The sequence below is a fragment of the Amblyomma maculatum genome, chromosome 4 (genome assembly GCF_055883805.1).
Source record: "Amblyomma maculatum isolate TAMU_Amacu chromosome 4, ASM5588380v1, whole genome shotgun sequence".
Taxonomy (NCBI): domain Eukaryota; kingdom Metazoa; phylum Arthropoda; class Arachnida; order Ixodida; family Ixodidae; genus Amblyomma; species Amblyomma maculatum.
In genome coordinates, this window is record NC_139347.1 from 90,569,657 (window position 1) to 90,583,077 (window position 13,421).

Below are 13,421 nucleotides of genomic sequence, written 5' to 3' on the forward strand. Positions count from 1 at the left end.
GTTTCGGTTTGGCTGGAAGCAGGCTCAGCCTCAAAGACGAACGCTACAGCATCCACATTAGTGTGCCCCGTATCCGGTCATCTGGTTCATGTGTATAATTCCAGAGTTACTAACCCATTTGCTTGCGTTATTGATCTCTCTCAGAGAAGCTCATTGTAGTCATCTGGCGTAATCAGTGCATCTACGTCTGCGACTAGCTCATTGGTAAGCGCACACAACACTCCTCGTTCGAACGGGTTGAACGTCACTAGGGGAGTACCCTCCGTTGCCTTTAATGGCACATAAGCCAGCTCGGCGACTACCCGACTCCCAAACGCTCTTGTCAGCTTCATCGTTGACACCGCGCCTTCATACTCGCGGCAATGTGACTTACGAAGGACTGTCACATCGGCATACACCTGAATCAATCAAGGCTCTGAGCTGCTGACCCGTGCTCTATATTGTGGCAATCCGTTTGTCGCCTGCCTCATTCTGTCGCCTGACGCTCCCTGTCGCGCTCTCCTCACTAACTGAAACTTCCACTCGAGCAACAACTTGCCTCTCGCCTCTGCGACTGCTGCTTCCATCTTTTGTTGCGGCAGTTTCTTTCCTCAGGCATTCCCTTGCAAAGTGGCCTCTCTCGTGACACCTATAGCACTGTCGCCCGGGACGCTTCTCAGCCGTGCTGCCTCCCCAATTGAGATGACGTAGCGGATCGCTTCTCGGCATGGTGGTTTGCCGTTGCGGCCGCAGCTAGTCCTACCGCTGACCTTCACTTCCGACTCTCTTCGAAGTTATCTGCAAGCTCTACGAGGTTACTAGGTTTGGGGAAACCTTTTCTCATTCAGGGCAACGTGTGCTCTTGCATCGGCGCTTAAGCATTCCTTGATTCGGTCAGTCACCGTCTGCTGTTTGAACTCCTCGATGGTGCGCACTTTACAGAGATAATTCTCCAGTCGTACGGAGAACTGCTCCCAGGTTTCTCTTGTCGCTTTACTGCTTGACGAGAACAGTCTTTTATGTTGCGGCTGATAGTCGCAGTCCGCGAACAGTTTTGTCTTTCAAAGAAGCAAAATTTCTCCTCTCACGTCTGCTGATAACCGTACGAGGAGCCCTCGCATCCTTTCGCTCAGCCTCGGTAAAGCCAGTCCGGCCCACCACTCGGTCGGGACGTCGTACGAGTATAAGGTCACCTCCGACTCCTCAAACCACCCAGGCACTAATTGCTCTTGATTCGGCATAGGTGCCAGGACGCCTTTCATTAGGCTCGCGTATTTTAGCCTTCTATCTTCATCTGTTCCAGCATTCGCCGCGACGGTGTTGCCACTATCGCTAGGCTTCGCGCTCTGTCCACACCGCAAATCGCTCCGTTTCTAGAACCAATTTTTTATTCTCCTTCTGGGCCTCTACAATCTTTAGTTGCAGTAGTGCCAACTGCTCTGACGTAGCCTCCAGTGCGGAGTCTACCTCGCCTTCGCCTGCCTTGCCGGCAGCTGCCAACTCTTCATTCTGACCCCCTCTGCCATTTTCCCCCTTCCTTAGCGCAATCGCTCCTTTACACCCAGGGCTTTGACATAGCATGCACCCGCAAATGCCAAAGGGGTATTCGCCTGACTGCCGCTGCGTCCCTTGGGGTGGGTCCCCGTGTGCCGGATTCAAGAAGCTCGGAGCGCCTTCACGAATTGGCTTTCCGAGCGGCTGTCACGGTCAGGAGTCGTCGTTGACCAGGCTCGTCGCCATAGTCGTTCCCGTAGACTCTAGTTCTGCCACAACAGGAGCTGTCCGACTGCGCCAGTTAAGTTTCGAAGTCGCTGTCCAAGCTGTGGCCCGCCGTTCTCGTCCAGAGAGGCGAAGGTGAGCGAGTGAATCAACTTTATTGCCCGACAAAAAAGGCGCTTTGGGGGAGGTGAGAGTCCGCTTCAAATGCCGGCCAAAATCCCCTGGATCTCGGCGGCCTCTTCAGCCAGTCGAACCGCTAGAGTAGCAGGTGTTTCGGGGTTGGGCTTTCCAGCAAAGCCTCCCAAGCTTCTCTACTACCAATTTTGTTTGCCCTGCCTTGGGAATGCAAACACTCCCATGGTACCCCTCTGCCCGCAAATCCTGCAGCTCTCATCTTCAAAATCTGGGAATATATATTTATTTAAGACTGGATTTGGATAAACATCTGCTTGCAGACGCCTCCATGCCATCATGTTTTCCATCTAGAGAGTTGTCCAGAGGGGGTGGTTTCAAACGCTGCCTTCTATAATATGCTGTGTCACATCATAATACGACAGCAGACGCCCTTCTCTGCTGTAGCCTTCTTCAGCTTGCTCATTCGTGCGGGGTCCAAATCAGATTGATTGTCCTATCCAATTCTTTTTGTCTTAGAATTTTGAGTGCCATTGGAGATATCCTCCCACTACCAAAATTTTGAATTGCAGTTTTACTGTAGCTCAACACATACGTGGCCTTTGTGCCGACGCATGCAAGAGCTACTGCAACCTCCTCTACCACATCAATATCATCGCTCTTATCTCTTAATCGATAGTGCCGAGATCGAGCCCCCTCCCCCGTCAACCACTACCGCTAAGGTGCCTTCCCCCTTTTTCCGCCCGCCGCATCTACAAATGCGACCTGCTCCCTCGGCTTTGTTCAACTGCTGGCCTTCAAAAGGTTCTCTCACCCGCAGTGCTCGGATGCGCTGACCGGCGGTCTGTCGAGGTGTGCCTGCTGGGCACATCGGAGAACTACTCGTAGTCGAACGAGGTTACAGCACGTTTATTGCAACTCGTCTCTTCTCCCCGAAATCCCCCTGACACCCCATTAAATAGTCTTGTTAAACAAAGACCACAACGCTAAGCCAATAGCAACTAAGTAAATTCCCTGGGCGGGGCCAACAGGCTCAGCATAGTTCCTCCTCGCAGCTGTAGTGCTGCACGCACAAATTCACGCGTGCACATTCCATAGTGCTCGAATCCGCGGCCGCGTCGTCACGTGCGCCCATGCGAGACAGCCAGAGTCCCGTGAGAATGAGCTTCGTGGCATCCGTTGCTCCTTTACACAAGAGCCTAGCGCACGCGCGCACGCACGCACGCACACAAACACATCGCAGGTGATCTCCGAACATATTGCTGCTCGCCTTTGCCGACGCGCGGACATCCGGAGTCGTCTACACATACCGCAGATGATCTCCGAACATATTGCTGCTCGCCTTTGCCGACGCGCGGACATCCGGAGTCGCCTGACGGACGACACATGCCGCAGATGACCTCCGAGCATATTGCTGCTCGTCTTTGCCGACGCGCGGACATCCGGAGTCATCTTATGGGCGGCGTTGCATCGACGACTTAAGGCATTCAGCGATCCAGTGTCATGGGAAACGAACGAAAAGGCACGCACCGCGCGACGGCTGTCAAGTGAACACAAGACCGCCGCTGCGCTCTCGACGAGCAGGCGCCAGTCCAGAAGCCGGCGGTGTGATACGCCGCGTTGATGAGCGTAAACCAATGCTGGTGCAATAAAAAAAAAAAAAAAAAAAAAAGAAAAGTGCCAAACTTGGGAAGAAAAAGTAATTCTCGCTGCAGCAGTGCAACCCTATTTTTATTACCCGTCCCTCGTCATGAACCAATGTGATGTTGGGAGTGGTATCCCACTAAAGAAATGAAATTAAAAAAAAAAAAAACTACTTTTGCTTGAGAAAAGGGTTTATAAAAGCTGCATCTGCTTTGTATGAATATCGGACAGCATTTTATTCCGATGTTTAAATTATGTGAATCATTGAATGCAGAATTTGTACCGAGTTTAGACAAGTTACAATATTGACACTTTTGTCCCGAGCAAAAGTGTCAGCAAAAGGTGTCAACAAAACGAGTAGCTCATGAAAAAAAAAAAGATCATAAAAGAAGGAAAAACTCTCATTCAGAAAAACAATTAAGCATTGCTATTTTTGCCATCACGAGCCTTTTATATACAATTGATTATGGGTGCTTATGTGCCACCCAGTCAGCTGACAGCAGCCAACATATGCTGTTTTCGATGTGGCATTCACGGAATATATGGCAAAAGGCAATGTGCGTCAGCACTACACCCTCGAATGTGCACAGCGTGCGCGGCTTACAGACTATACATGCCTGGGAAGGCTTGATCTCCAACATTCACCGACACCGCACAACAGACGGGCACCTCTGCTTTTTTGCCTTCATTGCAATGCTTCAACAATTATATCGTTTTTTTTTTTTCATCTCTCACGTGACCTAGAATGACATCACACAGCCATCACTCAGCTGCTGAAACCAAAACAGGCGAGAAAATATTCAATCATAGATTATTTATCATTCAAAACTTGGTTGCATTTGAAAATCAAAGGAAACTGCCTGTGATCTTGAGTGACACCTTGTTTTGGTACTGGCAGCGATTTTAAATACAAGAAAAACAAACAAATAAGTCATAATTCACAGGTCAGTGTTCAAAGTCTTTTAAGCAGTCTATCTCCAAACTTCTCACTTTGGACACTTTTGGTAGTATGTCCCATGCACGTGCGCACCGCGGGATCGAATAAACTGTGGGATTTCTTTTCCTGCAAAGCGCCACAGGCAAAGCAGATCTATGTGGACTGCTTTATTCTGCTCACACAACAAGAAATGCCCACCAAAGAAGCGAAGAATGAATGAGCTTCGATGAAAATGTAGAGCGACAATGTATTGGGAAAGCTGGCGATTGGATGGATGAAGGGAATAGAACCAAGGAGTGAAACGGGCCTGTAAATACTGTCAAGGGGAGGGGGAGCGAGTTTGAAAAAAAAGTGGGCTAATGGTCCTACACCTGTTGTCTGCGCTTGCAGAAGTGCAGTGCCATGGAGAGTTGCCATCGCTGCCAGCGAGTCGAGAGAGTGGATAGGCGCGCCAAGTTTGAGGGGAGCGCCGTGCGCTTCTATGGACCGGCGCGGCATCTCAAGTAACCCAGCTGGCGTGAACGTGCCGTAACTCGCAGGGTCGATGCATGGGCTCATTTAACGCCAAGCAGGTAGGCGCAGAAACGCCAGCGCACTGGATAAGAGGATGCTGGCGTCGGGATAACCTGGGCATTTTGGCCCCACGAGGTGTTCCAAGTAACCGGCCTACTGACCGGCGCCGTGTCGGCTATCGCCACGCCTCGCAGGGTCGCTGCATGGGATCATCTGACAGCTTGAGTCGAGTGAGTCGAGAATACTGGCGCCGCGATAACCTGGGAGGTGTCTCACGTAACCGATCTACCGAATGGCACCGGCTATCGCTACGTCTCTCGGAGGGTCGATGCATAGCATCTTTTGACAACTTATTACAGCAGCCAGACGCAGAAGAGGCGCCAGCCACGAATCTCCGTGGGCTCAACAGATGAAAAGAAAATGCACGAGGCCGTCAACTGGCTTAAAGTCCATCAATGTTAAACTGGCTCTGGCCGAGCTGCCACCGCTGCCTCATGCGGACAGAGAATTGAAAAATGTGAGAGAAGAAAATTTACAGCCGATTTGTGTAGTTAATCAAAGAGGAAGTAGCGTAGCACTGCTTACGCCGCATTCCCAGACGGCCCCGGCTTCATCCATAGCGACGCCAAAAAATAAGAGCACTGCAGAATCTGCATTGGAGTAATGCGAAAGTACGGATGCTGCTGTTGGTTGCTTCTAGTTGCTTAATTCACTTATTGTTTACCCATTTTAGTCTTTGGTACTTTCAAATTGCGCGCCAATCGCTTCCTATGCCATTTTTCGGCTCTACTTCCGGTTGCGTGACGTCACATCCTCTATGTCACATTAATTCATTTCTTGCTTACTCATTTTAGTCTTTCGTGCTTTTAAATTGCGCGCCAATCCCTTCCCATGCCCTTTTTCGGCTCTACTCCCGGTTGCGTGACGTCACCCCCTTGACAGCACATTAACTTACTTCTTGATTACCCATTTTATCTTCGGTACTTTCAAATTGCGCGCCAATCCTTTCCTATGTTCTTTTCGGCTCTACTTCCGGTTGCGTGGCGTCACCGTAATTGACTGATTTAATTAACTATTTTAATATTTGATACATTGAAATGTGGCGCCAAGCCATTTGCTAATGAAACCATTTTCGCCTCTACTTTAACATTGTTTGCCTCTAATTAATTACTTAATTAACTCATAAGCCTAATTTTTTCGGACACATTGTCACCCTCTATCGATTGACACCAGTCATTAACCTCTACCACTTCTCAATTACAACTGCTGCGGACACGATTTTGTTTTGCCTCTAGTTAATTACCTAATTAACTTATTGGCCTAACTATATTTTAGGACACAACATTACGTCACCCTCTATCGATCGCCACGACTCATTAACCTGTACCACTTCTCAATTACAACTGCTGCGGACACGATTTTGCTGACGCGGCGTGCGGACAGAAATCTGTGAAAATAGCGAAGTAATGCTTTCGCATAAAAAAAAATTTCCTAACATATTTCAGTGAAGCTTCCCTCAAAACTAGATATATAGCTACTGAAATTCAGAGACAGTTCACTGACAGTAGACTCTCTAAATGACAACAAAGGAGGGCAAAAAGGAGGAAGAGGAAACACAGGAATGTAACAGATGCAGAATTAAGATAACATTTGCAGAGCTTTTGCTTCCTGTGTGAATGACACACAAGAAGCAAATGAGAGAAACGTAGGCAACAGAGCAGAGGAGGAGCAACACAGGGAGATGACTGCAAAAGAATAGAACAATATGGAAAAAATTAGCGGGAGGTTAACTCCCCTTAAGCCACTTAATTGCGAAAGCACCATTTGGCATGGTTTTGTTAACGGTTTAGCACAGAGATTGCCACAGTTTGGCAAAGTGTGCCTTCCCAAAAGTGAAAACTAGTTGGTTCCGAGGAAGGGAAAGGTGTATTGTCGCATCTTATTTCTCAGCGGACACCTGATACAATTAAAGCAAGCTGTACAGCTGGAGGTACACAACCTTAACAAGAAATTTAGAGCCCAATGAGTTAGCTCCTGAGGCACTCCGTGTGGCTCACAATGCATCCCAAGTGTTCCAAATGTCATCAAGGTAAGATTTTTCCTCCCACCCTCTCCAATGGGAAGGACCAGGGGCATAGCCAGGGGTGGTGTTTCAGTGTCACCCCCCCCCCCCTAATTTTCTGAATGCTGCATCTACTCCTCCGTTTTGTGCGTGCATTTTTTTTTTATCATTGGCGATAACACCCCCAAAAAATATTTCTGGTTCCGCCACTGGAAAAGACAATCATGAACTCCAAGGGAGCTCCACTACATGGCGTAGAAGAATCCCTAGACTGACAAAGACTGCACATATGTTGTCGTTTTCAATCTCCAGCACTGAACCAGCCCCCAAATTTGACTAGCAGATAGATGGATGCTATACAGAAAGTGAAATGGTATGACACCACCCTGAATGCTGAACAATAAACTGATGCATCATAATTTTGAAATGAAATCACATGTCAGTCCCTGCTCAGTTTCTGCTTGCATCACTCATGAGGCTCAAGCAAGAGTTTCGCCGTAATAGAAAGCACGGTTCCGACAGGAACAGCGACAGGGCTCTTGTTGCATACCCATGAGGTTGATTAACATATTAGGGAAAAAAAATGAAATCCAACAAATACGGTGAGGAGATGCACAAAATGACTGATAATTGAGCAGGATGAGACTAATATATAAAAGTAAGGGAAGCAAGGACCAAAGACAACAATAAATACTAGCAACGAATTATGGACATATCAGTAACAGACAAGTAAGTGTTGCAATTGGCAAAATGAGTTCAGAGGAATAGGCAGAATGTGGAGAGATCTTTGGAGAGCTACAGAACCATTCCCAAAAAGGCAAAAGATAAGAGGGTAACTTATTTGCTACTACAACCTAGAGCATAAAGATAGCAGTGGCAATTCCGAGACACTATGGATAGCATTTTTAGACATATGACAATATGGATCAGAAGAGTTTTGGGGCCAGTTGAAGGGATATGTGCATATAGATAAAAAGGCTGTAAGAACAAGGGGAGGAGAAGCAGCAGAACCAGTTAAAGTAAGTGGGCTCAGACAGTGCTGTACGCTAATCACCGCTACGTTTCGTAATATACACATACTTGAGTTGGATAAACAAAAGCCTAGAACAAAACTAGTAGTCTAGGTAATTCAAAGAAGACATAGTAAATCAAGTGCCAGCGGCACTGATGTATGCAGATGAAAAGATAAGTGGGATGAGTTGCAGTAACTAATCCCTGGAGGGAAGAAGAAAAGTTGGGTCTGCAGTTCAGTGTAGGGACAATTGCATATACTAATGATCAGATCCACTAGAAATACAAGATAAGAAATACAACCATTTCAGAATATGGCTAAATGAAGGAAGAAACTATGAGCATGAAAGAATTGCTATAGACAGAAGAAAAAGAAATGCAGGTATCATGAAGCACAAGGCACTATGGAACTTTAATTGTACAAGGCAGTTAACAGTATGCAAAGAAATTGTATCAGGCCTCATATTTGGGAAAGCAGTCACGTGCATGATGCTGGATGTGCAATCAAGCCTGGAAATAGTGTAGGAAGGTTAGCCTTGCATGTACATGGGAGGTCAAACCCCAGGGGGGCATGGGTTGAGTGTCGTACGCGGGTTGAGGCAAAGGTGATACTTCTGCTTTGCATGACAAGCTAAAATGGAGTTAACAAGGTGGGCATGCACCTGTACATGACAAGCTTCAAAGACAAAATGGACAAAGAGAACCCAAAAGCTAAGATTTAAGTACCTGCACAGGATAGGGGTTCAGAACTAGCGCGATAAAGAAGGTAATAGAGAAGGTATGTATAAAACAAGAAAGCAAAGAACTTATTTTATAACTCATTGCTATTTGAAGCTAGCACAGAGATTCTGAGAACTAACACATACAGGGCAAATCCATCTCCTCCCCCTTATTAAAACCCACTTTTAAAATATATAATTTGCCATTAGTTTCCGTAATTTTGCCCCTTCCTATTCTCCCCATCTCCCTTTTGTTATACCAATGTTTCTCATCTATTTGTCAGTATTTCTCTGCAAATCCATGTGCTCCTTCTATATTTGCCGCATTTCCTTCTGGAAAGGCAGGCTAAAGTTTTGGGAACCTCAACGTTACATGCTCCGTGGTCTCCATTTCAACTCCACAGGCAGCACATATGCCTATAGGCTAGGCAGTGTAAGCTGCCACCCAATATGAAGTATCAACCGTCCATCCAACCACAGCTGTTCTGCAGCACTGTTGAGGCAATCTGCGTCAATCAGGATGGCGCACTCTGCATAATTTTGTTCCTAAGCATTCATTCATTGCTTATAAGCATAAGCAATTGGCAATTCATTAAGTGGCCATGCCATGAAAGGAAAAGGGCAAGCGTTCAATGGAGGTCCACAGGCTACACAACCAACTCGGCCAATGACACAGTGACAAAATGGCAGCCCCCCATGAAGATTTTGCTGATATCACCAGTGACTGGAATGTTATGTTAAAAACACCTTTCCAAACTATGTTTTCAACTGCAGTGTTGTTTGAAAGAACAGCTAGTGAGACATTTCTTAACTCCAGTCAGTGCCACCCCTCATACAGCACACACTTGAGAGATCTTAACTTTCCACCTCCTTATCATTGACAGATGCAGCACTGATAGACACACAGAAAAACAAGTCGCAGCCAATGTGATAAGCCCAGCATTTTCGAGCAAAATGAGAGGCACCAACCTTAGGCAAACAATTCAATTTGCTATTGCTCCTTCTCGTCTACTATTACAACTTTTTGTGGCCACGAGCATTTGTGACAAAAGTAAAATCAAATTTTTATAATGATCTTAAACAAATTAGCTGACTAAACAACATGTACAAGGTCCTTTTCTTTTTAACGCTTACTAGCAGCACAGCCAATCCCACACTACCGTGTTATCAGTATTTCACAGAGCAATTGTCCCATATGCCTTGTTCCTTCCAAAATTCCGTGTAGAACCATGGACACCGAGTATTTCCGAACTGTAAACAGTATAGTGCACCAATGCCGTGGCTCATCTGGAAATGAGCTTGACATGATAATTTTGGCTTAAGTTAACTTAGAATGCAACCTAAGAGGTTAAGAAATACCCCGTGGGGGAATGCTTTAGTTTTGGTTTGTGGGGTTTAAAGTCCCAAAGCGACTCAGGCTATGACAGACGCCATAACGGAGGGCTTCGGAAATTGCAACCACCTAGGGTTCTTCAATGTGCACTGACAAAGCACAGCACACGCTTTTCACTTCCATCAAAAAGCAGCCGCCATGGCTGGGATTCAATCCCGCATCCATGGGCACAGTAGTCGAGTGCCATAACCACTGCCCAAGAGGAAATAGTAAATTATTTGTGTAGAGGTAGTTCTTCCCTGTGGTCTTAAATTATTCTCTGCTGGTAGCGCAGCCGATCACCTGCACTGTATTGCTGACAGTTCAAAAATGCACAAAGATGGCAGTGGTAAAATTTTCCTTCTTTTAGACTTGTACTTAATGAGCACTGTAGAGGTTTACCCTACCACACCTGCCAACATATAAGCTGCACCTCATGCAGTCGAATCCTGTTCGAACTTCAACTGGAACAGCTTCTCTCTATTATTAAAAGGCATTTCTCAGTTTGTGATGCTGGAATTTTCAGTGAAATGAAGCGGCCACAGAGCTTCACAGAGACTCAAAAATAATATTCACGAAAGGTCTCAATTTAGCTCTATATCATTTGATGGATTGTCACATCTGAATTCAAAACCTTAGTTTTGAATAAAGAGAATTGAAAGTTTTGTGCACAGTAATTTTGCAGGTATCAAGCTGCTAAACTTTTTGGCATAATTTTTTTAAGTTGGATTTTTTTTTTCCAGCGCTTATTTCGCAGAACAGTGTGGCTATTTTTTTCTTCCGGATACTGCATCCTAAAGATTAATTACCTTGTGCAGCTGAACACCATAGAGTTATCATATATTTTCTAACAGCTGCAGCATTCTAGTTTTAATTAGAAGACAAATGGTATCTATCACTGGTAAACCATCGCACCTATGCTTACACAGAAAAATAGTATCAGAAACAAAAACATGACAGCAGTTAAATGGAGGAACCTAGACCGAAATGCAAAGGAAGCTTGTTTTTATAAGGTGGATTGCCAAGTCACTACTGGGCTATTGCTCTTGGTCGAGTGAGAGGCTGGGAACATTATGTGGTCTGCAAGTCGACAGTGATGGAATTGTTGCTTATTCATCACAGTGACAAGAATGAGACTTTTTTGCGATGATCACACATGGTTTCCAGTGGCTGAGTACACCAGTTTAGGAAAGTAGTAAAGCAAGAGCACATAATGCACAAATACACTTCTTAATCTGACTATACACTATCTCGCCAATACTCGGGCTTCTGCAACTTCAGTTCACTGCCTGTCACTCCTAGACAATAGCCTGCATTTTGGCATGAATGCAAATGACATTTTGTTTTGCTTCATATAAAATCGAATTTGGAAAAAATTAATTCGGCATAACACGATTATTTATCAGTTCTAAACGGTCTCGCAGCCCGTATATATATATATATATATATATATAATGCTGAAGTATAGAGAGATCATGGCTGTGTGCTACTAAATTTAGCCTAGAGTTAGACAAACTGCTTCAAAATGTTCATAACAGCTAACGCAAACTTGGAAGTCAGAGAATGCCTCAATACAGCCCAAGTAAACTACATATGAAGAAAAAAAAAAAAAAAAAAGAGGCAAAAATTCATTTGGTTGCAGGTGTTTTGCGAAACTTCAATAAACTAAAGCGCCCCTACGTTGCTCTGTCCCCAACTGTTCATCAAATTTAATCAATTCTCAGCTGCACGCTGCCAATTGTTACCCCATTGTCAATTGCCATCAGTATTGAAAGAATAAGCTGGCAATTGGTCAGGCAACTAGTAATGATACTGCACTTGCAGGGCACAAGCACATCAAGTTTCGACATGTCCCTCTTCAGAATAAAAACGCGCTAAATCGGCTGGGGAAGGCGCGCACCACCGACACTTCGAAGAAGGAAGAAGCGCAGCTTCTTCACAGCTGAACTGCACTCATTGTGCGAATGTATGGTATTGAATCTTTTATTTTCCAGAGCTTAGCTGACACCAACGGAGCCACTGCTCCGATGCTGCCTGGAGCCCGAAAACGTGTTCGACAACAAGCGATTGCGCAATAACAGCACATGGAGCGACAGCGGGTAGCTCGTTCTTAGTGCCGCTGACTTTGCCACCGAAATAAGAGCTCATCGTAGTAAACTGGACCTTGCAGTTCAAACCAGCAGCCCGAGATTTCGCACGGGTAGAAAGGTCATGACTTTCAGACGAGACAGACTAGTGGGATAAGTTCGGCGCCTGACGATAAGGCGCCGACGAAGAGCTGTTATCACGAACGCTCGACGGGTCTGCAGCGCCCGAGGGGGTTTTCTCGTCTATGACGAAAAGCAAGGCGATGCAACAGCTGATAGGCGCTCAACGGGTGTTTAGCAAGCACGGCACGTGCTGCAACGTTAGGTTTGAAGAGCTCAATACATCCTGAAACAGGACACTAGAAACCCGCGAAACAGAAGCCATGCTGTACGAGCCGACGGTGTATAGGGGGCTAGACAAGCATAAGTAGATACCATTCAGCAGCGTGAGCTGACACACAAATGCGGCACAACGTGAGGAACAAGTGCGTAGTACAGGCCACTTACCACGTCTCCTGGTTGCTGAATTTCTTTAGAACTACCTTGCCGAGCTCGATGCCAAGCCTGTCGACCACTTTCTGGGCGAGATCGCAGTGCGACGACCCACTGAAAACCTTTATGTTTGGCATCTTGCGGCAGAAAGTGACTTTCCCGTCGTGGCAACCGACACAACAAACTGGCGTTTCGAAGCCCGGAGGAGCACAAGCGAGGAGACCCCGGTGCTGAGAGACCTGCGGCTGCGTCGAATGCGGCAACTGGTCCTGCTCCTCGCTCGTCGACGGAGGAGTGTAGTACTGACCGCTGCGGGCCATGGCAGAGCAGTTGCCATCTAGCGAGGGCGGACAGAACTGACACCACTCGTTGTGGTGGGGCCTGAGCAAGGCCCTCTGGAGAGGCGCGTGAGTTGGTCCGTAATGCTGCGCCAGGTTGTAATCCATGCTATCGCCGCGGTCGCCCCGATCGCCTGCCGCCTTTCAACCGCGCCATCGATGGCGCCTACCAGGACTCATGCTTGGCGCTCGCGGGATGCTCGCTGGCATGTGCTACGCGTGCAACGCATGGGTCCAGCGCACAACTCACGTGCTCTGGCGCCAACTTTAAACGTAACTCGACCGCCAGATTCGAGGCACGCGGAACTTTACGCGCGTAAAACCGGTATCCTTTTTTTTTTCTTCTTTAATATACGCAAGGGCATCAGCCCGGTTCTCCCGCTCTGATAAGGCGCCCGTAGGGCACACATTCCATT

At 46.7% G+C, this 13,421-nt stretch overlaps 1 protein-coding gene across 1 annotated transcript in view; it reads right to left on the minus strand.

The window, feature by feature from the left end:
- Positions 1-13,162, minus strand: part of Prps (phosphoribosyl pyrophosphate synthetase) — a 33,853-nt gene extending 20,691 nt beyond the window's left edge. Inside the window, exon 1 of the mRNA XM_084602153.1 lies at positions 12,683-13,162. Coding sequence (XP_084458279.1) covers positions 12,683-13,113 — 431 coding nt within the window. The 5' untranslated portion in view covers positions 13,114-13,162. The remainder of the gene's footprint in view (positions 1-12,682) is intronic.
- Positions 13,163-13,421: the final 259 nt, after the last annotated feature.